This window comes from Pseudopodoces humilis, chromosome 2 (assembly GCF_049639895.1).
Source record: "Pseudopodoces humilis isolate 2021_Gansu_Grassland_sample_001 chromosome 2, ASM4963989v1, whole genome shotgun sequence".
Classification (NCBI taxonomy): Eukaryota; Metazoa; Chordata; class Aves; order Passeriformes; family Paridae; genus Pseudopodoces; species Pseudopodoces humilis.
Window position 1 is genome coordinate 81,249,792 of NC_142201.1, and position 27,727 is coordinate 81,277,518.

The 27,727-nt window shown below is 41.8% G+C and overlaps 2 protein-coding genes across 10 annotated transcripts; one reads left to right on the forward strand and one right to left on the reverse strand.

The window, feature by feature from the left end:
• Positions 1-457: 457 nt before the first annotated feature.
• Positions 458-25,362, forward strand: ANKRD42 (ankyrin repeat domain 42). 7 transcript variants are annotated; one of them, XM_014250853.2, is made up of 16 exons: positions 458-585; positions 901-983; positions 1,084-1,181; positions 2,055-2,208; positions 2,598-2,761; positions 4,287-4,394; positions 4,723-4,842; positions 5,436-5,571; positions 8,453-8,653; positions 8,985-9,110; positions 10,770-10,875; positions 11,481-11,656; positions 12,061-12,187; positions 14,761-14,905; positions 16,060-16,183; positions 24,845-25,362. In XM_014250853.2, exons 4-15 carry the CDS (start codon positions 2,190-2,192, stop codon positions 16,144-16,146), a joined length of 1,515 nt encoding a protein of 504 aa, XP_014106328.2. In that variant the 5' UTR covers positions 458-585; positions 901-983; positions 1,084-1,181; positions 2,055-2,189; the 3' UTR covers positions 16,147-16,183; positions 24,845-25,362. The 7 variants fall into 7 exon arrangements, 5 of the variants coding, with proteins under 5 accessions (XP_014106328.2, XP_005516788.3, XP_014106320.2 ...); XM_005516731.3 differs by lacking the exon at positions 24,845-25,362 and adding an exon at positions 18,468-19,525; XM_014250845.2 differs by lacking the exon at positions 24,845-25,362 and adding an exon at positions 18,542-19,525.
• CCDC90B (coiled-coil domain containing 90B) lies at positions 17,014-27,689 on the reverse strand. Of its 3 annotated transcripts, none has more exons than XM_005516167.3 (9): positions 27,564-27,689; positions 25,583-25,702; positions 22,895-22,998; positions 21,539-21,640; positions 20,863-20,904; positions 20,712-20,783; positions 20,577-20,630; positions 19,536-19,650; positions 17,014-18,399 (listed from the first exon to the last, which is right to left on the reverse strand). In XM_005516167.3, exons 1-9 carry the CDS (start codon positions 27,655-27,657, stop codon positions 18,344-18,346), a joined length of 759 nt encoding a protein of 252 aa, XP_005516224.1. In that variant the 5' UTR covers positions 27,658-27,689; the 3' UTR covers positions 17,014-18,343. The 3 variants fall into 3 exon arrangements, with proteins under 3 accessions (XP_005516224.1, XP_014106381.1, XP_014106387.1); XM_014250906.2 differs by lacking the exon at positions 27,564-27,689 and adding an exon at positions 27,335-27,508; XM_014250912.2 differs by lacking the exons at positions 22,895-22,998; positions 27,564-27,689 and adding an exon at positions 27,335-27,509.
• Positions 27,690-27,727: the final 38 nt, after the last annotated feature.

Below are 27,727 nucleotides of genomic sequence, written 5' to 3' on the forward strand. Positions count from 1 at the left end.
ATTGTCCATTAAGTTCACTTGGTCCATGTAATTATCTTTGTACACCTGTAAATCTGAGTGGGAAGGGTTCATCCTGCCTGGAAGCAGGATTCTGGAAATACAGGGTCCTTTTTTTCCCCCCATCAAAGGAATCCGGTTTAGCCCCAAGGTACCGGCTGGTTTTGACTAAGGGAACAGAGGAGCAGGATCACGTCACTGCAGAAAAGAGGGTTAAAGATTCCCACAGCGTGACTGGAGTCCGATCATCCAGAGCACGAGCTGTATATCTCGTGGTCAGAGCACCACTGGGGGGTTCCGAGGTCAGAACTGGTGACGTTTCTCCTGGGGAACGCCGCGAAGGCTGCAGCCCAGGGCCGTCCGAAGGCGCAGGAAGCCCCGGGCAGCTGCAGCGCAGCCCGGGCTGCCGGGCCAGGCCCGCGCCTCCCCCGCCCCGCCCGCCATTTTCCTCCCGCGGGAAGGGCGAGCCCGGGCCCATGGCAACGCCGGGGCGGGGAGCAGCAGCAGCAGCACGGAGCTGCTCCATGCGACAGCGGCGAGCTGCCGGCCCCCGGTGCTGCGAGGGGCCGCTGTGCCCCGCTCCGGTCGGTGAGACCGCTCCGCCCGCCCCTCCACCGCCCGCTCCTTCCCCCGTCCCCTCCCCGGTGACTCCCCGGCCCTGTGGCGCGGGGCGGGACGGGCTCTCCCGAACCCCTCGGGTTTGTGGCACGGAGCTCCGCAGGGACGGGCTGAGAGGGGCCGGGGAGGGCCGGGGACTCCCGCAGCCCTGGGGCTGCTGCCGAAACCGAGCTGCGAGGGATTTGGTTTGTGTGTTACGGAAACATCGCAACACCTAAATTGTGCATTTCTCTATTCCGAGCCATATCCTTCTTCACTTAATCTCTTTAATTGGCTTATGGGCAGGTACCGGTCTCAAAGTGCTTACTGAATTCTTTCTGCCAAGTTTCCTCCCAGAACATCGAATAAGTGTCTGATAACAGTTTTCGGTAAGAAAAAAAATAAAAAAAAAAAATAAAAAAAAAAAAATTAAAAAGTACTAGAATTATGGAGCCTGCCTTCTGCTTTTTGAAGTGTATTTTTTTACAGAACTGATGTTAACAGCTGTTTCTGAACTTCAGTCCCAGGCTGCTTGTACTAAGAAGCCACTGCAGCCACCCACCCTTGGCGTTCATCTCCATGCAGCAGTAGGTATCCAGACGGAGAGGGGAGACAAACTTATTTCTGCTGGTGGCCCTTGTTGTTTGCTTGTCCTCTGGGTTAAGGAATAAAAATTAAAAAAACAGGTTGCCTTGAACTTGCTGTACCGAAACATTGTGTTAAACACGTTAGAACTTTGCTGTAGTGTAATCGGCCAGGCCTGCCTGTGATGTTGTGTAACTGGGCCGAAGTCTCTAACCCTCACTTGGTATAATGAGCAATTACTTCCTTGGCGAAATATTATGTCCTGGTGAAGCTGTTTTTTAAAATAACCTAACCAACCCAGACCTCAAAATATATTTAGATATTTTGGAAATATATTTGGAAACATAAATAAAAATAAATAATAAAAAATAAAAAAAAAAATATAAAAAAAGGAGCTAGACGACCTCCTGAGGCCCCTTCCAACCTGAATTATTCTGTGTTTCTGTGCTGCTGCTGTTTGTCCTCACAGTGTTTTGCAGGATGGAGTCCTGGTTTTTAAGGTTTTTTTAGGCTTTGTGCAGGGCAGTCATGCAGCCTGCTGAGCTGGGGAGGTGGAGGTGGGATGAGACACAGGCACAGGACCCAGCAGTGTGTTACAGCACACACGGGGTGTATTACTGTCAGCCTACAGTACTGGAATACAGCTCCCTGCTCCTCTCTGTGTAACCCTAAATCTGCCTGAGCTCTACAACCACACTACAGATTACATGAAAATAGGCACTGGTAAACTGCAGAGACTGCTTTTAATTGTATCTAGTGCTTTTTTTACAAATATGACAAATATGTTAGGGCAATAGCTGTTTTGTATTCTTTAATATTTTTTTACCTCAAATTGTGTAACAGTGTTAACTGCTAGTACCATTTCTTCTCCGCAGGCAGAGGAGCTGAGGCACTAACACCTTGAAACCTTCAGTTTTATTCTTTCTTGACTTGCTAAACAGTAGCCCAATTCTTCAGGACTTCCAGCAGTGTGAAATGTAATCAGAGTGTTAGTGCATTTGTGTACCAGAATGATGACCACTGTAGAAGGTGAATACTAATTACTTTAAGTTCTTTTCATCCTTGGCTATCTGAAGTTAGCCCCCTCAACCATTAGATCCACTTACCTCTCATATTTCTGTTTACAAGTTTTGTCAAAGTATCAAGATGTTGCAAGGGGTTTGGACATGTAATTCTCCGTGTTTCCCCTCATGTAGTTAATCAGTGGAAAGGCCTGAAGGGAGGACACAGGTTATTTGATCCCATGGTCTGGTAACAGATTTTTTTTTTCTTTTACCCTACTGCTTCTATGTTTAGAGTTTGATTCTGTGCCATGAATGTCAACTGTGATATTTCTTTGATTCATCACACATTTTCCATCTCTTAAATGTCACTGATTTAAGCAATGGACTAATGCCCTTTTTATTATTCCTCACTAGTTGTCAAGAAGAAGCAAAATTATACTAGTGTGCATGAAGCAGTGAAAGCTGGGGATGTAGAACAGCTTGCATTGATGATAAAAAGTGGAGCCAGTATTAATGAGGTGGATGTAGTTCACAAATTCACACCCTTGCAGTGTGCTGCTCACATGGGAAGTCTGGAGGTAAAACATTACCTTAGTGTATAGGCATAGCTGGGCTTTTATAAGTCCATATTTCCTTCTTTGGGAGAGGCTGAACACAACATTGCTTTGATCAGACTGAATCAATAATCTCTGCCTGTTTTTCTCATGAGCAGGAGTACAGGATTTTGGATTTTTTTTTCTTTCTGAAGGCCCAGGCAATTTACCTAATCAACTTTGCCATATTTTACAAAATTGTTGATTTTCTTACTCTGAGCAAAATGTGCCTTATGACATTTCAGACTCATTACCTTCTTTTGTCTCTATTGCATTTTCTTCTTCTCTTGAGACATCTGGAAAATCCTATAGGATGTGTAAAATGTTCTGAAGCTGACTGAAACAGATGAGGAACGACATGAAAATGTGTTCATTCTGCTTACCAATATCCCATGCCTCATTCTCCATAGAAGTAGTCCTAATACATTTTATTTTAATAAATGAAAATGTTGAATAATGGTAGAGAAATCAGCAGGTGATTGTATCAATATTTTAAACTTCTAGAAGGACTGAACTGCTGTGCTCAGCACAACATTCCCTTTCTTCTTGCAGCCTCCTTGTTCACTGTTCATGGCAGTCTAACCTTGAAGCAGCAAGGCCATTCACATCCCAAAAGAAAAAAACATTAAGTTCTTGTTAAACTCAAGAATTGCTAAGTGCAGTGCTGCTTCTGGAATTTAGAGACACTGTCAAGAAAATGCTAATCATCACATCAGCCCCAAAACCAGATTGCTTACCCACTCTTTTTGTCTCTATAAGTTCTGCCATTTTTCATTTGACTCTCCTACTTTGCAATCAGTCTATTAGACTTTATTGAATTATCTGTCATCTGTTTGTCACTAAGCTCATTGGCAGAAATAGTGGAGGAAGCAGAGCTGTAAGATTGCCTGAAAGAAGATAATAAATCTTAATAATATGTAATAAAAAGTTCTAACTGTTCCACTAGCTGTCTTTGGATAGTTCATAAAGCTTTCCATTGCAAGCAATGATATCTAAAAAAAAAGTAAATAAAACAAAACTGAGTCATGGAAGGATGAGAAGAGAGATGGGATTACATATGTCTAAGAAGCTTAATAAATTAAATGAGGCTTTAAATATAGTACATGATACTTTTCCTGCTAGTAATTTTAGCTGGAATTCATGTGAGCATGTTTACATTTTTTTTCCCAATGCTTTTGCCTCCTGCCATGTGAACACTCTCACAGATTACATTTTAAATCTGGAAGGGTAAAATAAAAATGTCATACTGTAACATCGATGCTAGGATCTGAATCAGTATGTTATTCGGACATTTTGTACCCTTGGGTGAAACCTGGAAAGTATAACTTACCCATAACTTTCTCATGCACAAATACCTGTTTAAGGCATGCTCTGGGGTCTCGTTATTTCCATAAGGAAGTATTCCAACACTGGTTTGAAGTGTACCTTTGATGGATAAATTCTAGTTGAAATGTGCCTCAGAGACACAATGTGCCTAGTTAAATAAAAAGCCCTTTTGTTTGTTGAGCAGTGCCTTCAGTGGTTGCTGTGGCATGGAGCTGACACCACACGTGTGACTGTGAGAGGCTGGACAGCGGCTCACCTGGCAGCCATCCGAGGGCAGGATGCCTGCATGCAGGTACTGTAAATACTCACTCTCAAGCAAAAGTTAGTAGGGCAGACCTTAATACTGGACAAATTCATTATGAATATCAGCTGAGGGAGCCCCTTAGGGAACTATGAGCAGCTCATCTTGATGTCTTGACATGCCAAATTAAGTTAATAATTTTCAAACCAGAGCACTCATTTGTGCTGTCTGTGCAAACAGAGCTACTTTGTGCAATACCAGGCCCCTGAGGTCAGCCTCAGGGATAACTCTAATCCTGTTGGTCATCAGAAGCCATCCTTCTAGGAAATGTTTGCTTTTTCAGCTTGTGAAATGAACTTGTGCTTTGTCTTTCTTTCAGGCCCTGTTACTGAACGGAGCAGACGCAGCAGCTCGGGACGAGCGCGGGTGCACGGCCTCGCACCTGGCTGCAGCCCACGGGCACTCGTACACCCTGCAGACCCTACTGCGCACCGGGGCGGTGAGACTCCTGCCTGCCGTTCTGCTGCACAGCCACAGCCCAGCAGCTTTTCCCAAACAAAACTCTCCCTCAATTAAACTGAGATTTAGGGCTGTAGACTAATTACTGTGGGGCAATTCATTTAGTGGGTAAATTTCCATTTTCTTAGATTGTGGCATACATTCAGGGAAAGAATCAAAATTTGTAGAGAATCAATAATGTGAGTTAATCACCTTCCACTGAAGATGTCATTAAATGAACATCAGGTACTGGGGTGATGGTAATTTTTGCAGTTCTAGAAATATTCTATAGTAAAGGAGACATAAACTTAAAATAAAGAAAATTAGTCCAGATGCATATTTAAGGAGTAATGACCAATTCAGGTCATTGTGATGATAAAAATATGTCTAAAAATGTCTAAGTGTATTAAGTAAAAGCAAGATCCTGTGAAAAGTACCTGTCTTGCAACTGGAACTGTATCTAATGTATGAACTCTGAAAAATGTTATTTGGTTTGATTTAAATAATTTAACACAATGAACAGCTGATTCCCATATAAAATTTGTCTTGTGTCTAAGATTCAGAAGAGAATGAATTAACCTGCTTTCATTTTAGGAGGTAAATGTTTCGGATGGGAATGACTGGAAACCTGTTCATTATGCTGCTTTTCACGGTCGCTTGGGGTGTTTGCAGCTTCTTGTTCGATGGGGAGCATGTGTAGATGATGTGGATAACAATGGAAACCTTCCAGGTATATCAGGATAAATCATATGTTTTTAAACCTTTGGTTTACAGTTGTTGTGAACTGGGATAATTGGGTGAATTATAACTAATGCACAGCAGCACCGTTTGCTATTTGATTCCATGCAATCCACATAGATTGCCCATTTTTCTAATGATGGGAGGATTTATAAAATCCAAAGTGTTGCTCTGTTGGTGACAGTATCCCATTCACTGCTGCTGTTAGCAAGGATGAGAGCTTGAAAATGCTAGTATGGGGAGAAGGCTGAGCCTGACTGGAGCAGGTGAGCAGCATCTCCTGTGTGTGTGATGGAGCTGGTGTGCCAGTGGAGGTCACAGGAGAAAGACAGGTGGAGGGGGAGGCAGTTTCAGCTGCTATGTGCTACTTTTTGAATTGGTGCCAGTGTAATGAAGTCCTGGTGTGTTTGTATGCAAGTTTTGATATCCCACTGTTTCTTAACTGATTTTGTAAAACAGTTGTTTTCATTTTCCTGAGATTTCTTCATCTTGATTTCTGGAATACTGCATTTTTGGGATTATCTGTAATTTCCTTTCATAATTATCAATGTATTCATTTTAGCATAAAAATTGGCCAGTGATTTTGCCTTACTTTTTTTATTTTCTCCAGTATTCCTCTCCCTACCATAGCTCTGCCTCAATATCCTCTGTAAGATCAATGGTATTGTTCCTGTCTTGGATTCTCCTTGCATCCTTTCCCTTTTAACATTTTACTTCTTATGGTTTGTCACATTATTTTTTCCAAAGAGCATATGTTTTTCTCTATAACTTGTACAGAGCTATCTTCATAAATCCCTTCTTAAAATCTTTTACCTTCTACTAAGTACTATTTACTTAGGAAACAGCCATGCTCTGTTTTGGAAACCCGGGTCTTGTTATAGGATTTGAGGCTCCTGCATCCCAGCAGGAAATCTGGTGCATTAGCAATCAGGGGTCACAATGTTAGGCACCCTGGGGGCAGCATGGAAGGCAGCTTTATTTCCATTTGGGAACACTTCCCTGATAGAAGACTTCTGTGGAGAGAAAACAAATGCCAGCACAGTTCTACTTAAATGCTCTGTGTAAAATGATTAGTAGAAAACTGGTTTTGTTGTATTTTGAAATCTACAGAAGCTTGATCTTCCGACCTTTGTTCTCTTTCATTTGATCATATTATCTTGCAAAGGAAAGAGAATATTTTGGAACATGGCTAGTAACAGATCAGTAGTAGTACTGTGCAAACCAGCTTGTTGTCTGCTTGTGTAGGAGAAGTGAACTTAATTTATCATAACACACTTCAGCTTCAAGATTAGCTGAACTGTGCTGTAATTTTTCCTAAGAGACTACTGGGAGAAATTTTTTGAGGTTGCAGTGCCAGGCACCTGAAACTTAAAAACTGGCTGTATCTTTTGCATATGTGTGTTATAGCAAAGGGTCTCATTAGCTTTGCTAATTTGCTTGGTAATCTTTTGGAAGAAAAAAATTCTGTGGCTCATTCAATGTAGAGAATGGGCTGTGCTTATTAACCAAACATTTCAATTTGCTTTCTCTCTGTATTAATTTTTGGGCCACATCCATGCTTCTTTTATTGCTCACTAGTCAAAAATTCTAAAAATCTATTCTAAAAATCTTTCACAGACACAATTTTTTGACTTGCAGCTTTGAGAAGAGTGAATATTGTTAGTCTGATTTAATAAAAGACAAGGTAAAACAGAGAGAAGTTGGGATACCAGAAGATTTTAGGTATCTGAAAATGGATTCATAAGGGTTGAGTCAGTTTTTCACTAGCTGACTTACCTTTAGCATGGTAGCCTTCTTTTCCCTTCTTCCTGAGAACTAACTCACTAACTAAAATTCAGACAGTGGCAAAAACTGCCCTTATTTCAGTGATGCTCAGATTTTAAACGATCATCTGTACAGAGGTATTCTCATCATGCTATAAAACCAATATCCACAACCTTTTAGAGCAATTATGCTCTGGAAAGCTGTGGATGGTTTGGTTTGCTATAGAGAACTTGCATGTGCCAAAAATGGAGTGAGATGGGTTTTTTGGGTCCTGGGTACATTGTTTGTTGATTATGAAGACAGTGAGATTCTTTCCTGAAGACAAACAAATCCTTTTGCCTCTAGAACATCAGCCAGCTGTTAACAGAGCTTTTTCATGGAGCAATAGAACATAATTAGCATTTATTCGGCAAGTTCTTCTCATTAATGGGACTAGAGGATATTACTTATGTCAAAATAGTCAGCATGTGTTTGGTTCCTCTTTTTTTGTTGTAGGCCCAGCACTGTAGTAATATTAAATAAGTAAACCTCTGCATAGCCTAAAGGTCAGGTGAGGAATGTACCTTCAAATATTTCGTCCAGTAAAGCAAGGACAGTAAATCACTGTCCTCATTTTATAGGTGGGGTAACCAAGAGTGTGATGCAACTTGTTTGTGGTGGCACAGTAGAGCCTAAAGCAGAAATGGCCTTGGCTCCTAATCAAGGACACTGCTTGCTGTCCCCCTGTAAGGAGTATCCCTGGAACAGCAGCTGCTGAAGGCAGAGATCTGTGTTCCTGGGGGAGGTGAGGCCCCAACAGTGCACTCTCCAAGCTAGGCCTCAGTGCTCTGCTGGGAGTCTGTTTTACAGTCTACTGCAGTCAGCTCTGCCAGGGAATCACCTTTGCAGATCCCATCCTTGGCAGCTTAATTTCCTTTGCCTAGAGCTGAACTCTGTCCCAGGTGGGAGCTGAACATCTGCAGTTCAGCTGAGACTGCTCTTCCCCTTGTGCAGTGTTGGATGGCTCATGTGCTGGTAGAGGAGCCAGCTCTAACCAGTGGTGAGAGCATTGCTTTCTCAGTGGGCAGCAGGGCTCAGCTCTAACACCCTTTGTTTTATTTGTGCTGTAGCACATCTGGCAGCAGTGGAAGGACACTTGCATTGCTTTAAGTTCTTGGTCGGGAAAATGTCCAGTGTTATGCAGACTCTGAAAGCCAGGAATGACCATGGAGAGACTCCAAGAGACTTGGCTGAACGGTTTTATAAAGATAATATTCTGCAATATATTGATGGTGTGGAAAAAGAGGAGGAACATCCAGAGATGCAGGAAGGTGAGTATCAATCTAGATACACTTGAAAAAGGCATTATGTGTAATTCTTTAGAAGTACACAAAGGCATACTTATTGTTATTTTGGGTCTGTGAAATTAATCTCTTAACTGTATGAGATACCTGTAGCCATAACCAAGACATGTTTAGTCAAGTGTCTGGTGAGCACTGCTGGTTACACTGCCGCATTTTAGCTGATTAAGGAGCATTTACCCTTGCTACCTCTGAAGTGTCCATACAAAAGTTGCTGTGAGAGAGGTGAGCTGTGAGACAAATACCAGCATGTTTAGTAGAACTGCTGGCATATGCTTGGAAACGTGCATTTCATTTTCAGTTTTAGCTTTCCCAGCTCATGATGCTGCTTTCAAAGGGGACATGTTAGTGGTTAGAAGACTAGTGAGAAGTGGAGTAATCAATATTAATGAGCGGGACGATAAGGGATCCACTCTCCTGCACAAAGGTCAGTAAATATGATCTGTGTTTCAGCTTGTTACTCCTTGTTGCTGATTTATTTACTTTGTTTTTCAAGTGGCTGCTAATCAGATAATGAAAACCAGCATCTCATTTCTTGAGGGCTTGGAAAGGCAACCCTAAACTCCTTATTTTTTAATGTATGTGTGCATGGACCACTCTGAAAACAATATAACCAAGCTCAAGTCAAGAAAAAAAGAGCTTATAACAAAGAGAAATCAGCATCTAAACTGAAAACTAAGTAGCACTGACATTTATTTACTTACTAGTTGTATATCAATATCAGCTTTGTTGGAATTAATCTTGCTTTTCAGTGATGGAGAAAGAATGGATCAAGCACATGAATTCCAGCTTTGAGTGATAAACAAGGCTGTATCCTAACAATAAAAGCTTTTAATGATAACTTAATTTAATGTAACTAAATAGTTTTGAGTTTTTGGGTTTTTTTAAATCAGGCAAGATGTGGCTTTTAGAAACATCTGGCTGGCTAAGTATAAGAATCATCTGTATTGCGGCCTGGGCCTTTATTTACATCAGTACTGCGGGGATATGTTGTAAAAACCACAACAAAGCCATTTGGTAGGATGCTGTGAAGAAAGGTAAACTTCTGGTTGACACTTTGACATGTAGTGCACTGCTAGTATTACAGAAAAAATAGTCCTTTTGTGTTTAGGGGTTTCATAGTATTGTCTGAAAGAAGAAACAAAAGATGTAAGAAAGAGGGAAGCATTTCTGTAAAATGCTTTTAACACATTTCCTACATTTCTTTTTTACTATATAGTAGAATTTTTAAAAACACAATTGAAATTCTTATTAAAATAACTGATATGTAGTGATTTTAAAATCCCACTTTCTTTTCTTGGAATGATGCTGACCTACAGTTGTTTCATCCCCAGTGTTTACATGCTGATGTTGTAGTTTCATTTTCTTATCTCAGTAAGAAAACAAATATAAAAAATAACCAAAAGGAAGTGCTGTCAAGAAATGGATTTATTCTTACTTGAGAAAATCAGTGTACAGTTTCATCTAGACTTGCCAAATACTATCTTCCTTAAGTGAGTCATTGTTCTTGGCACCACATGGTGGGAGCAGTTGCCATGGCACATCATATGAGTAGGGTTGTTAGGATGCTGCTGAGCGGTGCTGCCTTGAGTGTCTGCCCCAAGAAATGCTGTAGCTTTAGCTCCAGCACAAAGCTTTTCTTTTCTGAGACAGCAGCACACGCCACAGACTGGGGCAGCCAGCTGTGTCTGAACCTGGGAGCCCAAAGCCTGGGAGAGGTGGCAGCGCTTGGCTGCCAAACTGTGATATACAGGCCTCTCTTACTAGGGCAGCAGTTATTTGTGTGTCTTGTGCTTCGTACTTGAGACTGGGAAAGTTTAGTTTAGCTTGTCCAGCAAGAGCTGCCAATACATTTTGAGAACTAGAAAGAGTCACCAAACCACACGGCATGCTCTTCCCCAAAACTCTGTGTACCCAAGTGATGTCAGCATCTTGACACACAGGCTCCTCTTGAAATAGTATCTCCCTTGTGGTGTCCTAGTGAACCCAACCTTTGACATGTCAAACAATGGCAAGAGGAGGACATTTGAGGTTTCAAACACTTCAGTTGTGTATAACTGACTTGTGTGCACCTTCCTTCCCTTAGCTGCTGAACAGGGACATATCCATTGCTTACAGTGGTTGGTTGAAATGGAAGCTGACTGTGACATTACAAATGATGCTGGAGAGACTCCAAAGGATGTAGCCAAGAGGTAGCAGTACATATCCAGTAGCTCTGACACTTATTTACTTGCTATTTGTGTATCAAAAATTTGTGTATGTCAGCTTTGTTGGCATTAATCCTGATTTTCAGTGATGGAGAAAGGACAGAGCAGGCCCAAGAATTCCAGCTCTGATTGATAAGCAAGGCTGTATTGTAGCTATAATATTGTAGCTATAAAAGGTTTTAATTTTCACTTAATTTAATTTTCTTTTCAGTGAGGTCAGACACAAAAGAGGAAAACTAGGTCATTTTCAAGAGGACAGTTGTGAGCCCGTATGCTCATAGTTTGCTGTATAGAGTTAATGAGAAGTAGCAGAGGCCAGCCGATTTTTGCATTAGTAAAAATAATGCAGATTCTGATGAGATTCAATTAAGAAATCCTGCAAAGGAAAAAGATGCCTCTAATGTAGGAGCCATTGCCATAAGATTCCATCAAGGCAGAGCTCATGCCATAAGAATACTACAAAAAGTAGATAGATAGTTGTAGTGTGTATATAGTGCTTCCTTTAGTCCTGAAACCCCTCTGATAAATGGACAGTTTCAGAGAGTTTCTACCACACATGTTTTTCCAGATTTTAACTGTTCTCTGTGTAGATTTGGCCATCTGGCAGCTGTGGAACTTTTGGCACCAAGAACTGCAAACAATAACTCTAGCGATGAAGAACTAGATGCAAACAACATAAAGTTTTTTGAAACACATGGTGTGGAAGGGAGTACAGATAGCAAAGAAGATTTAACCCTGGATAAAGCAGAGAAAAGGAATGCACGCAGTAAGCACTGTATTTCCATCATTTCTTGTTTGCAAAAGTTATCAAGACTAATATTATAGCCCTAACTATGACAGTTCCTGCCAACTGCTCTGATTTTTCAGTTGTAAGATGAGATGGTTGTCAGGATATCTGTAATACTAAGCATTGAAACAAATTGTTTAGAAAGCAAGCAGAAGGCAATCAGATCATAATTTTTACACCATTTTAATCTGTATTGGAGCAACAGTGTTGGATTGCTAATTGTTTTTGACATCTGCTTGCTGTGTGGGTGTCAGGTGTAGCTCAGTGTTTGCTGAGCAGTGTGATTTCTGCTCTTGTGTTTGTGAGACTATTTTCCAGACTATTGGATTCCAGCATGACTGTCTTCTCCTTGCATTTGACCTACCTGTGACTCTTTCTTACAGTAAGGGCCTATAACAAGATTAAAGAACTTCAGCGACTTCTAGAAATTGCCTACAGCAACTACAGACAGCTGGGGGGAATAACTGAAGAGGAGAGGAAGATGAAAACAGAAGAAAGGAAAGCTGAGAAGTAAGGTCATTCTGCTCTGCTAATGGTTAACTCTGAGGGGCCCATTTTAAATCCTCCTGTAAAGCTGATTTTCCTCAAATTTGCTTTGGCCATTCTGTCTGTTCCACTTACCAACTTCAACCAGGCCAAAATAAATGAATTGCAGCAATTTGTCTGGCCATTTCTAAACTTCTACCACCATGATCAGCCCCACAACACAAGTGCTTGATAGGTTCATGATTCTTGTGCAAGACCATCTGTTTGGTCTTCAGGTTTTTCTTATAGGTTCTGGCTGTTTTATTTCCACTGAGGATGCCAAAGACTTGTATGCCCTTCAGGAAATCTGAAAATAAGCAATAGTCTTGGCATGGTTTGGATGGAAGTGCATATACAGCAGAGATTATTCAGTGACCTGCTAACATTTCTGTTCATTGGCAATATATTGCGATATATTGGCAATATAAAACAAGCATTAGCTTGTTTCCAGACCACAGATAAAAACCTATCAGCAAACCTGCCCTTGCATGTGAAGCATTGTTCATGATATCTAATTCTCAGTGTCCCCATTAAATCAAATGGTTCTGTTAGGTTGGTCAGGTGATTTCATGGACAGATTGTCTACATTTCAAAGAAAAGTCTATCAAAGATTTAGAGAATTAACAATACTTCAGTCTCCAAAGACAAGCCTGTCTCCACCTCTGCCTGTCAAACATTTGGCTACCCTCTGTTCTCAGTCTCTGTAGATAACCACTTCCATAATGTGTTTGGGCCAATTCAAACCACTGTCTTTGATTGGTCACTGAGAGAGAATATCCTGAGCCATCAAGATGTATGCCATCAAGAAGGCAGCAGACTTAGCAGTCTGTGTGGATTTGGAGCAGGTAACAAGCGTCACGGAATGCAGTGGTGTTTGTTTTACAGCCATATCTGAGCCAGGAGTTCTTTTGGTTTCAGGTCACCCTTTGACTTGGCTTATGCTGAAAGTCCACCTTCCTTAACTTGATACATAATCCATAGGTAACATTTCTACTTGCACCTGAGTTAGTTGTTGTGAGCTCCTTTTTCAACATCTTGGAGAGGTGTAGGCACTTTCAGGGCATTATTAGACATGTACTTCAGGATGAGATTCATCACTTCTAGAAGTGTCTTTCTTGGTTTTAAAGGAGGAAGGTGACCAGCTCAGGTGTTGATGCCTACATTGAAAGGTCAGAGCAATCTGGTTTAAATGATGGAAAAGTCACTGTTGATTAATGACAGACATGAAAGTTTATTTTGGATAAAGCAGCTGCTCAAAAGCTAGCAGTGTCTATTAGAAGGCTCTGGTGGGGCTCTTTAAGGGATGTTGCTTTCTGTGGCATGTGTAGCTAAACTAGAAAAATTGTGAGGCTCTCTCTCCCTCCTGTGAAGGCTAGAAAGCATCCCTAGCCCCAAACTATCCTTTTGAAAAGGAAATGGGGGGCTTCTCAGCATACCTGTCTACCCTTCGCAGGGTACCTACCTGTGGATAAACCCCAAGATGCTTGTATCATAGGCCAGAAAACCTCATTATTGACAAAATACTTACGACAACGCCATTTTGCTAGATGAAAAGCAGGAGTTGTCACTTGGAATGGCCACTGTAGCAGATTTTGAAGATTTCTGCTTTAGTCCAGATTTTTTGGCTGTAAGAGGCCTGGCCACTTCACAGTGCTTTAACCAGGGTTCATTGCAGGAATTTGTCACCATGAGTGTGCCACACAGTTTGGGAGTTGTGGCTCTTTAATTGGAAGCATGGAAGAAGTCAGCTGTCCCCTGAGCACTGCACACAGACCATTCTTACAGTGTCAGTAAGGTTGATTGGTGGCTCAAAGGGTCAGGAGTTCTTCACTCTGGGAAACAGGGAAACACGGTAGATCTTGCTGAGAGCTTTCCTGCTGTGCTGTTTGAATGCACAGGGCAGATAGCTTCCATTTCCTTTTACTGATCTTCCATCTTTGTAGCTGTGATAATTTATCCTGGTACAGGAGAGAGCCAGCTCAACTCCAAACTCTGTTTATGTGTCAGTTAAACAGTTCCAGGAATCTCAAATAATTTAGGAGCCGTTGAAGGTGTGACCAGGGAGATCTTGTGCAACTGTATATAAGCCAGTCATGCAAGCTGCCATCTGAGTGTTCCTCATCCGTGCCTAAGCCAATCAATAGGAAGGATGTAGAAGCACCAGATGTGAATGAGAAATCTGCCCCTGACCTTTCCAGAATGCTGCTGGCTTTGTGCTTTTTCTCTGTTTCGTAACAACTTCGCTGGGGCTCGGGCGCTTCTCCCTCCCCCGCAGCTGGAGCGTGGCTCGGTCACAGGAGCGGCCCGGGCTCGGTGTGTGGGCAGACGGCTCCATCTCGTGGTCCCATCGCGCCGAGCACCGCTGGCAGCCGAGCAGGGAGAGCTGCTGCTCAGCGCTGTCACCAAGCGTCCGGAGCCTGAGCACAGCTGGCGTGAGCGTGCTGCGCTGCTTTCTGCGTGACTGACCTGTTCCCTGGCAGAGGCACAGCACCGCGTGGAGGAGCCGGGGCAGGTTTGGATGTACTTCATGCTCTGCTTGTCTCCTTTGCTTTTGGCAGGGCTGTGAGGGAGCTGGAGGCCCAGCTGGAATATGAGCGAGTCAGGCGGGAGAAGCTGGAGAGCCAGCTGGACGATTATCGTGCTGAGATAAACCAGCTCCGAGAGGGCAGGGGGAACACCCGCACCGCCTCTGCTGCCTCCGCGGTGAGCGCCGCACCAGCTCCCCTGGCCGTGGCACAGAGCCACTGCCTGTTGCCTGTGTGTATTCCCTCTATTAGAGGACACAGTGCTAGGAAATACTAGAGAAAATGTGCTACAGCTTTCAGCCAGGGGCACTGAAGGGAGCAGGAGCCCTTGTCTGTCCCTGACAGTGTCTCTGCTGTGAAAGGATATCAGTTTCTTTCTGTAACCTGGCAGAGAAGCACTGCTGTTCTTCATCTTGATGTTCACCGCAGGAGTGGACTGATCCAGAGTACTTGCATACTGCATAGCCAGTGACTGGCAGCTCCCCTTGGCTGGCACCTGGTGTCTGAGACTCGAATGGTGCTTCAGGAGAGGTGCACCACCTATAGAACTACTCAGCCTGCAGGGGTGTAGAGATCGCTACCGTGAGTCCCCAGAGGGGGACAAATTCAATAATAGGGACTTGATCCATGTCACAGTGTCTGGAGTCAGTCAGGCATACTGAATGAGAACCCAAGATCTCATAGAAAATTCATGGAGAGAATTCAGTTTGTTTGGGAAAGGAATGGTACATGCAGCACTAGAAGTTCTCAGACAGAGGCTCTATTTTTAATTAAAAATTAAGCTCTTTTTATATGATAGGGACATAAGAAGGACGAGGACACCAACACTGCAAGCAGCCACTAGCTGATGATGTTTCTAATTTTTTAGTTCTCACCTGTACAGACAATAGATGATGGTGCATCTATTCTTTCAGAGTGTTTTTTATTTCCCAGACTGTTTTCCACCTTTTCAGTCAATTGCCTCTGCAGTCCCTTGTTTTTGTGCTTGTTGGTGGAATCTCAGGCTCTGAATGCTAGGTGCCACAGCTGTATTTCAGAGAGGCCAACTGCACTTCTTCAAGGATATTTCTGCTTCTCAGCCTTGTGATAGCCAGGCTGGCAAACATTTTCTTTGTCAGTATTTTTCATTAGGCAGGTTTTTTTTTGGTAATTTTCCCCTTCTAACCAAGCTGCTTTTGTGGCTGAGTGACTGCTATAGCCAAGGAAGCCCACGCCCTAGGACTGTATTCTCAGCTTCAGTCTGAACACAGTATTCCCTGGTTACTCCCAGATGTAGATTTTTACATTCTTTCAGTGGTTGCTGTTTAATGGCTGCAGTATTCTTTGTTTCAGAAAGCTGAGACAATGGCCAAGTCTTGCAAAGACAAGAAGAAAATAAAGAAGCAGCCAGCCTGCAGCCCAGGAGGAGCAAGACGCTGAGGAACGAACCTCAAAGGAGGGGCAGCAGACTGTGGAGGTATAAAAGCAGTATTTCAGATAATGTGAAGTGTTTGCACAGCCCAGCTCTACAGATGAGCTGTGGGTCTCTGCCTTTCACTGAACTATGTTTTTAGTTCTTTAGTTCTCTGGCCTAACAAGAGGAAAGTCACAGGCCTTCACAGTTCTAGAGGAAAGTATCTCCATCCTCTGGTCTATTTTGTACTGCTACCTTAGGGTGGAGAAAGTGCACATTACCCTCCTAGCATGTTCAGTGTGGAAGCTGAATAGTGGGTAGGAGAATTACTTCTCAGCTGCAGAACTGCCAGACCCCTTGCTTTTCATCTTTAGTCATTCCTAAAGGCAGCAGGAAGTGACTCCACTCTGAGGTGCCAGGTGATCTGCAGCAGTCTAAGTCAGGGCTGAAGGATTTACTAATTTATGGGGCAGCTTATGGTTAGAAATGGCAACCCTGACCTCTCCTTCACACCTAACAATCAATTAATGACTACACATGTAAAAGTTTTTCTGTCAGCTGTGTGCTATTGTGAACTTATTTTCCCTCTGGAACCCTCATTTTGAGACTTAAAAGGTAATTCTTTTAGTGTGTCAGTCCTGATCTGTCCTCTCCTTAGTACTGAAGAAAACTTAATATCTGAGAATTTCAAAGATACTGAAAAATAAAAATCCATGTTTTTGTGTGCACCATGAAGGAGAGGGACGCTGACTTAACAGCATAAGCCTTGCATCAAGAGCCTAGTTCAGGGTGTGTGAAATGATGGCTGTGAGAAGCTGTGCCAGACGAGCTATTTCCTGTCACTATTGGTGCTAAACTTTCATGCAGAAACTCTAAGATATCCAGACAGCAAATAAAAGAAATTAATTTTATTTTCTTGAATGAAGATGATAAATAATTTAATGCAGAGGATATAAGAACAGGCAGAATACCAGCAAGTTCAACTGTAAACAGAATAAAACAGCAATAAAAATAATTGCCACTAGCCAGTACTACATAGTCCTTAGCCCATAAAAGGTCTATTCTTACTTCAAAGTTAATCCATAAAACTTAAAAAAAATATTATTTTACTGTAAGAATCAAACCAAGCATATGCATTTGTACTCAACAAGATGGAACTGCTTCAGTTTTGGAAGGCATCCATCTGTGTTGCAACTCTGCAACAAGAGTTGTCAAGTCCCTGCAGAAGGCAGTGGTCAGGAGGGTCAGTGTGTCCCACAGGATTACAGAACAGTCAGGAGGAGTGGGGAGGAGGATCAGCACCACCACCACCCTGGCACCACTGAGATTCTGAGTATTTCTATATTAAAAGCCAGATACTATGCCCAGAAAATATGTACAGGTTCTTGGAAATACTCTGCACTACTTGAGGGGGAAGTTAAGAGCACTTATCTGTCCCAGGGCTGTACACAGGTACAGGTAGTAGAAGCATTTCCCCTTGGAAAGGCAAAGACAGAGAAGTTCTCCCATTCTTTTGACCTCTGGGCTTAGAGAAATTGCAGGAGATACTAAAGAAAATAATTCTATAGAGACGTTTTGTACATGAGGTTTTGATGTTTTCATGATGAGATTTTTCACGTTTTGAAGGAAGGAAAAAAAAAAAAAAAGGTTCTTTAGTTAAGGTCCAGGAGCGTGTTTTTACACATGTAGTTAAAAAAACAAACAAAGGGCCAAGCTTCAATTAACCAAAAAAGTGAGGAACAGACTGAAGGCAAAATCCTGAAGCTATGTTCAAGATTAATTTACTTGGATCAGATTAGGTATGTTGAAGTCTGGTATCAGCATCCCCATACTGGGAACTCTAATTTGGGACTTGTATTCCCATTACAAGGGTATATAAAATATTTAATATTTCCATTTTGAAAGGAGCCGAGAGTGAGAATTTTCCAGAAAGAAAACAAATTTAATTCTAAAAGATATTAGGAAACTTTCTGGTATAGCGTAATAAATACTTTGAAATAAATACAGTATTGAATAGGAAGCAATGAAATATTACTATTTGGCTACTTCCCCCCAATTATTTTGATCTTCAGTGTTACATATTCAGAAAACATTTTTATTATATGGGAAGAATATCAAAACAAAAAGGTGCCGAAGTTAACTACAGCACAGATGTGTTTGTCAAAGTGGTATTGCCTGGGTGGCCTTTTCTGTCTGCATTTAGTGCAGTCATTCCACGTAGATCTATTTCCAGAATCTGTAAAATCCCAGTGCTATTGCTAAGCAAGTGAACACCGAAGCTGTTAAAAAACCAACAAAGAAAGGAAATAATTAGCTGAATGCTGTTTTACCACATTATCCATACAAGAAATTAGCTGCAAACAGATGGAAGAATGTACCCGCTCTAGAGCAGAGCCTCCTAAACCTCCCGGATTGCTGCAGGTGCGACAGAACAATTCCAGAAGCCAATGGCTGTCTCAGATGCCGTAGCCTGCACAGCAGCACAGCCGCAGTGCTGAGATGGGACGTCCTGCACAGCAGCCTGAGGAGCTGTGTTTTCAGGGACACATCCCAACAACTATGCTGGAAGCCTCAGAGCAACACAGGCTACAAGGGCTTTTACTACTGTCACTGGAAACTGCACTACAGGAGAGCTGGCTGCACCAGAGCTCACATTAGATAGCACAGGTTTCACATGGAACCAAAATGACAGCAAATTTGAAAACAAGCTGTCAAACAGCAGCAGCACTCCTGAAGCCTGACAAGCTGTCCTTTGGATTTGTTACATTGCTGTTTCAATTAGTGTTAGAATAAAACTAATCACATTTTCTTTTGAACTTATTCTCACTTCCAAATATAATGCATTACTCTCTTTTTATCTGGCTCCTACACAATAAAACCTTCACTGGTTACGTATATATTGAGAAGACTAATCTCAAATCAGACTGAAATTTGTTCTGCTTGGCAGGGGAAAGTACAAGCGCTGCCATACTGAAATTGTGTGTGGAGACTCAATCAGAGGCTGAACTGGTCACTCTCAGACCAGTCCTGAATGATAGCAAACTTTCAGGCTAATGTAAAGGACCCCAGCAAAACATCTGTAGCAACTCCATCACATCAATCAATGGCTGCTGCAGCAAGCAGAGGTACTGTTAAACTGGATAAGGTATTTTTGCTTTCAATTTTTTTAAAACCATGTCCGTATTTGTCCTAATCCCACTTCTGGGCACAATCCTAGTCCTGCTGTGGCATGCTCCCACCTCCTCTGTGTTCTCTATCACATTTCTTCCAGCTAGAGGGGGGAGGGAAATCTCCTCCACCCAATCCAGGCTGTCTGATGCTACAGACATGCTGTCTCTTTTAGCATATACTCCTGGAAAGAATTTTATACATCCACAATCCAGTACCAGTACTCACCTCCTTGCCTATCACATACCTGCCAAATAGCGAATGGTATCAAGTTTATTTGATTCCATGAGCGTTTTTAAGGAAGCTATTTCAGTGTCAATTTTATTACTGATTTCTGAGATAATGCCGTTGGTATGTGCATCCTGAAATATTAAAAGCATATATTTGACAATGGTCTCTAACCCCTTCAACTTTCCAAAGCTCAACTAAAATACTATGGTATCAGAAACAAGAAGCAGTTTCCAACCTATCTCTGCTAAGAGACATTAGAAGACAGAGAACATTGCTTTATACAATCCAGGAAGATTGCTGAAGGGATAGAGACAGAAAAAAAGAAAACTCCAATGATCATAGAATCACAGACTGGCTTGGGTTGGAAGGGACCTTAAGACCAGCCCCCCTGCCATGGGCAGGGACACCTTTCACTAGACCTAACTAGGTTTGTCAGAGCCCCTTCCAGTCTGGCCTTGAACACTGCCATGGATGGGGAGTCCACAACCTCTCTGGGCAACCTGTGCCAGTGTCTCACCAACCTCAAGACACAGACTTTGTCTCTGATGTGCCAGTGGCTCCTAAAATAGATAATCTACAGCACACAGAACAGTATTCCTGCATTTTTGAAAAACAAAGGTTTAAGCATTCACAAGGCATATTGCAAAAATGGAAGATATGCTCAAGATGGGACATTGTCCCTCTTCAGCCTCTTAGACTTTGCTGTCCTCCAGCAGCTTTGAGGACTTCCAGCTCTTGAATTGCTTGGCTGTAGGCACCTGCACCATCCCTGTGGCACAGCTCATCAGTTAATACTGGGAAAAGGGCAGCATGATATCTCACATCCCACCTGTGCCAGCCTGTGACAAGGTACTTGGGAAGTGAGGGACAAGGCTGGAGCACCTCCCTCTGCTGACTGGACTTTAGCGTGAATCCCACAGGCAAGAAACACAACAGCCCTATGTGACAGAGCCTGGCCTTTTGCTTTACCATACCCAAAATGTATTAGCTTTCACCAAAGTTTGGGGTTTACATAACATGCAATGCATAACTATATTCTGCTTTGTTCAATACTTACTTTTTTATGAAACTCTGTAGTTGCTTCCATCAGTTTCCTCTCCTGATCTGTAAACTGTGGATAAAAGATAAATCACAACTCTGGCAACAGAAACACGACACAGAGCTAATAAGGGCATCTTCACAGACCACTTACCATATCTGTCACCCTGCTCCTCTCCAGGTTTATGTCTAGCTTGCTGTCAGCTCGGATTTTTCCTGTTTCAGTCTTTAAAACAAATTAAGATTATGAAAATAGCTATTCATTTTCTCTAATGGGAGTGTGTGGATATTTGGTGTTTACTTACCATTAGCTGCTGTTTAACTTGATCTAATTCAATTTTCATTTTCTAAGTGCAAAGGAGAAAAAAATTTTTACAAATTCAGGGAACTTAAACAAACTAATCAGTGATGTAAGTGTTATCTCTGCATCCATGCAATTAATCTTCCCCATTTTTCCTCCCAATGGGGCAATCTGTTCTTGATTAAATATCCTAACCAATGTGTTCGGATATACAGGCATATATAATCTGATGGGAATTTAGTTCAAAATGAAGGAATTCTTTTGTAACAATGATGGTCTTGTAATTCTGAGTCTAAAGACAGAGATATCAAAATACCATAAAATATAAGCAAAACATGTCTCAATCACCAAATTAATTAAATTGTTGCAAAGGAATGGCTGACTCCTCCCCCTGTGCTATATTGTTAATGCCCAGAAACTAGCAGTTACCCTTAAATAAAATTACAGAAGATGAAAAAAAAGTACACATCTTAGAATCCTTTACAGAAGATCTGAGCAGGTCGTAGCATGTGAAATATATTTTAATGTGATCTCTGAAGTTGTAACATACAGACTCTTCAATTCCAATAAAAGTATCTGGAATTACTTTTACATTTATATTCTATTACACAAAACTGTACATCAGGTAAAACACAACAAATACTGCAATTAAACTGTTTAATGAAAGTATGTATTAGTACCTCGTTCTCTGCTCTCAAGTTTGCAAATTCACTTTTCTCCAGGATGACCATATCTTTCCGAATGGAGTCCAAATGTGCCATTATCTGCTGTAAAGTTATTTCCTTTGAAAAATAAAGCATTCCATTGATTAAGGTGCACTCTTTCTGGCAAGTAAAGAAAAAATGTTTAGGTCTGAAATGATGAAATTAGCTACTGCAAACCACAAAAGTGGGGAGTCTCTCTAACAAGAATGTGACAGAAACAGACAATTTCATACCAGCAATTTGTTTGAAACATTCAAGAGGTTTGTGCTTTTCTGTTGCTCTAATACACCAACTCTGAACTTAGGCAAAAAGGCTACTTAGTCCAAGTAGCGATGAAATGAAATAGACCTGAAACTACAGGTCAGTCCTGCAGTCTCCTCCACTTTCAATTAACATTCAGTAGCCTCAGAAGCATTAATTGTTGATCTGAATGCAGCTCTTAATAAGCATTTTCATTTCTTGCCTTCCTAAGTCTGATGGACAAGTAAAACACTGCTAAAAAGCACTGAGGAAAGCCTTCCTAGGGTTTGAACTAACAAGTTCAGAATTCAGCCACTACGTATAAACACAGGAAAAAACACAAAGAGGAAAATAAAGGAAGAAACTCAGTATTTTAAAATGCTGAAAGCAATACTCCTTCACCCAGCATATGGAAGTTACCCTACTATTTAGCATGGAAAATGACACATTGCTGTGGGATTTTCTGATGCACAGTGATGGTTTTGATCATTGCTCCTGAAGGCTGTGCAAACTGGAAATATGTACCATTCTTCTTCCATTACTTAATGTAATTAAACTTTCATTTTTTATTTGAACTGCTGCCTTTCTTCAAAAAGATTTTTATTTTACTGGCATTTACTTGTAATAAAAGTTGTCTAACTTCTTTTTTTTTTCTTTTAAATCTCAGAAGAAGACAAGAACTTCTGTCTCTGTGGTGTTTTTTCATCAAAACGTAAATATTTCTTTTCAGAAATCGTATTATATGCAAAGAAAGTCAGCATCCCAAATAGAATTTGCATGGAATTGTATTAGGCAGAAACAACGGTTTTTATAGTGTAGTCAGTATTGATAATAAATATTTTAAGATGGCATGAGGCATGTGAGCTCCTCAGTGTAAATGCAACCAAAGTTTTTGCAAGAATTGTAAAAAGTTGTAAAAGTTAAATTCCAGTGGAAGCTGCTCAGGGCCTGTAACTATCTGTTAAAATCCCAAGTGAAACTAGCAATACCTGGCACAGTGAGGTGTTTGTAGTACTAGAGAGAGCTGCTCACTTGTGTTTTAAAGATGCAAACATGAGCTTTTACAGCTGCACAGCACAGATGAGTTTTTACCTGCTGGGCCTGTGTAACCATGTCCTTATAGACGGTGTCTAAGCTGACATTGGACAGGGTTATCAACGCTGACACGATGGTCTGTGCCTGCTCCTTCCCAAAGCCTAGGGGACAATTGAAGGATGATAGGTTAAGGTGATACTAAAGATCTGGATGAGGAGCAGGAGACACTCAAATGCTGCACCTAACCACAGTGGCACATGGGAATTCACACAATGACTGGAAACTGACAGCCAGGAGCCAATCACTTTGACTTCAGCTAGAAAAAACAAACTTAATGCTGCAAAAATCTGAAGCACAGTACCTTTTAATATACTGAAAGTCCAGACATGCAGCTGATAGAGAGACCAAATTTCTTCACACAAGATTCAGCCATTCATGCATTATAAAAATAATTTAGCAAAATTTTACTTCATAATGAACTTTCACAAATTGTGTAAAACCAAACTTACCTTGAGCTACAAAGCATGCAATCTATAGAATAACAACAAATAATTCTGCATATATTGGAACAGTCCTGCACAGATAGGAACATATACAAAACTGATTTTTAAACTGCTGCATTCATTCCCTGCAGAATGAACTCAAACTGGGATTTTTGTCTTCTGATGATAAACAAGTACACTTTGTCTGTAGCTTGGTGTAAATTTGAAGTGTTAAAGATGATGTGTGATAAATAATGGGGAAAAAAAATTGCTCACATTTTAGCCAGATCTAGTCAAGTGCTGAAAGCTTTTGCCCTAGAGATTTATTTCCAGCAATCTGACTGATACGTTGTGTTTCAACTACCCCATTTTATAAAGTGGGCTAAATTAACATTGAAAAATGCTTTCAAGGCACATTATTTAGAGAACTATGACACTTCTCCCTTCTAGAATACTAGTACTGTCCAGGTGCACTACTGGTTTACATGTCTAGAAAAGCTACATGTGCTTTATGACAGCTTCTTTCCACTACAAAGTGTGATAGTATTGCTTCAGTTTCTCTGAATTTTCAGGGTGACTTAAGCTCTTGCCAATTCCTTATGTTGCTCTTCCTTCACAGCAAGAAATGACTGTGTTTTGCAGAAGTTTAGAAAATGAGGAAAAATTTATATAAGCAAGAGATGGGAGCCTGAAAACTTCTTAAAGCTTGGGAAAAACAAAAATGGCTCCCTTACTTTTGTAGTTTTACCTATAAAGACCTGTCACTGTGGTACTGAAGTATTTGTAGAAGTTTCAGAACAAATTAAACTGAATAACAACCAGCACCAAACAGACTTCACCTCACAAGCTCTAAAGGAACTCAAATAAGAAATAGCTGAATCAGTCCCTGGGATGAGTAACATTTCACAGCCTCCCATGGTTACCCATGGACTGGAAAATAACAGTGCCAGTTCTTAAAAACAGTTCTAGAGAGATGTAGGGAAGTACGGGCTGTCAAGTCTGACAAGCATGAAAAGAATAAACATAGGAGACTACTGTAAGTCTTTTAACTGCTAACACGTATTATTATTATTAGACCCAAATAGTGGAAACAATCCTAACCTCTGACTGTACAAAGTTTCTTTTGTCACTTGGGATTTTAAAAGATAGCTGCTAGTCCTGATAAAGACATCAGCTCAAAGCTCAGAAGGGATCAATCAAGCAAACCAAACCCTTTAAATGACTAGGAAAAAGAACAGAGAACAAAACAGACACAACATTACTTTACTCTGCAAATCCACAGGACATTCAGTTGTCAAGTAATGCCAGCACTGTTCCCTGGAAACATGAAACGGTATGTGATAGAAGCACAAAATATTAACAGACGGGCATCATGAATAATCAAAAATATGGAAAATCTACTGCTTCAGGAAAAAATGAAACAAGCTAGGAAACTTCTGTTTGGAAAATGATGGAGTAATATGACAGAAGTTTGCATAATCATGAATGACATGAAAGATTAAATGTTCATTCCTTCTTCCCACAGATGAGCTAAATGGGCATCAAATTCACCTCACAGATGCCAGATTCTGCATAAACAAAGCACATGGATGTCTGAGGTTCCATAAGAAAGGATATTTTGGATAGTAATCAGTTTATAGTGGCTCAGGGACTGCATAAACTTGTGAAAAGCTTTCCATTGAATGCTACTAAAACTCTCAACTGACTTAAAATACCTCCAAGGTGACAGAAACTGGAAACTTGGAAAACACAAGGGGATGTGCGACATACACCTGCTGTGTTATAACACTCTGCAGGCTCTGACTCACAGCTGCTGCCAGGAGACAGAACCCAGGGCTGGATGGACCCTTTATCTGACTTCAGCCAGTCTCACCCACAACAGAAGTGTGGGCATTGAGAATGTATCACAGCACCATGCTGCTGAAAATATTTCTTACTAGGAAAAAACCCTTCAGTTCCTCTTAGTAGGCAAGTCGAAGCAATTTCTTGAAGAGCTTCATTTTTGCTATGAAAGTCTTCAACTGTTACTGTTACTTCACAGGACATTACCTGTGTTATGTTCCTTCATCTGGAAGATACACATAAACCTGCCTACAGCTACAAATAAGGTAAACCTAATGTCTCCTTCACCAGCCTCCTCAAGACGCTGCCAAAACATTTTGCACCACCAAGAACTGGTACTCTGGAGAAACTGACAGCACTCAAAGTTACACTACTTAATATTAGAAGTTTTCCTTCGAATAATTTATCTCATATCACTTACCATGGGCTTCCAGATCCTGCACTAAAGCATGGGTATCAAAAGTCACCTTCCTCTGCTCCAGGGAAGTGATATCAACTCTTCTGACATCGTATGACTTCCTCACAAATGTGGCAGCAAAACCTGGAAATAATGAAACATGCCTTAATCTTACCTTGATTGGCTTATCATGCAATACATTAATTTTAATTTCTTCCATCACATAAAAGCTGCATGGATATTGCAACAAAAAGCTGGGTTACAGCACACACCAGAAACCATCAATCCCTCTTCCACAGGAAATTTACACTAAACAGGACTTACAGGTCTGTCTGAAGTGCATTCATGTAACTGTGCCACAGACAAGCATCCTGACACACCACAAATAAACCCCCACAGCCAATTGCTTTATAAATACTCGGGAAACATAATTTAAATAATTTTTGTACTTGTAAAACATAGAATGACTTTATGCAACTAAGCCTTCATTGCTATTTTATTTAAGTTGCTGAGCCTTAATTCCAACAGCTTTTTATTTTATCACAGAATGGTCTGGTTTGGAAGGGACCTCAAAGATCAACCAGCTCCAACACCCTGCCATGGGCAGGGACACCTTCCACCAGACCAGGTTGCTCAGAGCCCCTTCCAGCCTGGCCTTGAACACTTCCAGGGATGGGGAATCTACAGCTTCTCTGGGCAACCTGTACCACTGCCTCACCACTCTTGCAGTAAAGAATTTCTTCCTTATATCTAATCCAAATCTCTCCTTTTCAGTGGCTTGTGTGAACATAAAGGTACATTTAAAAAAAAAAAAATATATGCAAGTCTAATTTTCATGATGAATGAATTTATTGGTTCACCAGGAAAGTAACTGGGCAGTAAAGGGATACAATGTTTGTTTCTAATACCTCAGTGATTAGGTATACCTAATCTCTAAAGAGGGATTAGCTAACCTCGGGTATTAGTTAAAGATCCACTCTATTTACGACATGCCTTCCCACAAACAGGTTTCACTGCTTCTCCTACTTTTACTTCAAGCATATGTTTCTCTTCACCTTCTCTTCACCAAAAATGTTTGTGCAGTTCTGCATATTACAGATTCTGTTCTGATTAATTATTTGTTATCTAAGCAGCCCTGTTACTTCTTAATCTGTTTATTTGAAACTATATGCACTGCTGGCTCTCTCTCTGCCTTAACCAGATTGTTCTGTGTCTTATCCAGATCTTTACTCAAAAGCTTTATATAATTAAAAAAAAAAAGGGAATCTTGTACTACTAGTAGATAAATCAAGTTATGTGCTATCTTACAAATACTATAAAGATCTGGCTAGAACTTAACCAGCTACAGCACTGCATTATTAATGACTCTAGTAGAGTTAAGATGCACCGAATGCTACAGATAATTAAAACCAACTCAAAACATCATTTTTACGGAGCTGTCCCAGCATTTAAACGCACAGCTCTTGTCTTCTAAACACATTGGTGGATTTTCTTCACTGGGTTGAACAGCTGCATTGCATAGACGCTGTCCTAAGAAAGGTGATATTACAGGTGTGGTTGCTCGCCACGCTGCTCTTGGCCCCACTGCTCCACTCCTGCAGTCTCGACAGGATACTCCTCTCCCAGCCCGGAGCGGAGAAAACCACTCCACAAACCCCTACCTGAGATACCTTTTGGTGACGCCCTCCTGCACCCCCTGGTAACTCCTCCCGTCCCGAACACCACCTGACAGCCCCATACGCCGCTCACCCGGCTGCTCCCGCCCGTGGAACTCACCCCTTGTTCCAGCCCCGAGGGAAGGCCCTCAGCGCTCCCTCACACAGCGCCTCAGGGACGAGCCCCGCGGCCGCTCCCTCACACCGAGTCCGGCCAGCGCCCTGCGCAGCCCCAGCGCCGCTCACAGACCCGGCCAGGGCTCACCCGACCCCGGCAGCCGCCTGCCCGTCCGCGCGAGGGGACTGCCAGCCGGCCGGGGGACCGAGCACGGCGCTGCGGCGCCTCTCACCTCTGCGAGGAGCCGGGGGCAGCCGGGCCGGGATCGGGAGCAGGAGCGGGCCGGCCCAGGCGCGGATGGCAACGCTGCTCCCGGTGCCCCTCATACTGCCCCAGCCCTCCGCTTCCGCCCGCTCACTGCCGCTTCCGGCCGTTCCGCGGGGCATACTGGGTACT

Bases quoted from the DNA above. Each gene is read 5' to 3' on its own strand.
- ANKRD42 (XM_014250853.2), top strand. The intron at 4,395-4,722 runs GTACTGTAAATA...TCTTTCTTTCAG, and splicing joins GGCAGGATGCCTGCATGCAG to GCCCTGTTACTGAACGGAGC. The intron at 9,111-10,769 runs GTCAGTAAATAT...TCCTTCCCTTAG, and splicing joins ATCCACTCTCCTGCACAAAG to CTGCTGAACAGGGACATATC.
- CCDC90B (XM_005516167.3), bottom strand. From the start codon at position 27,657: ATGAGGGGCACCGGGAGCAGCGTTGCCATCCGCGCCTGGGCCGGCCCG. The intron at 20,631-20,711 runs GTAAGTGGTCTG...TTTTATCCACAG, and splicing joins GGAGCAGGGTGACAGATATG to TTTACAGATCAGGAGAGGAA. The intron at 18,400-19,535 runs GTATGTGATAGG...GTTTTTTAACAG, and splicing joins TACCATTCGCTATTTGGCAG to CTTCGGTGTTCACTTGCTTA.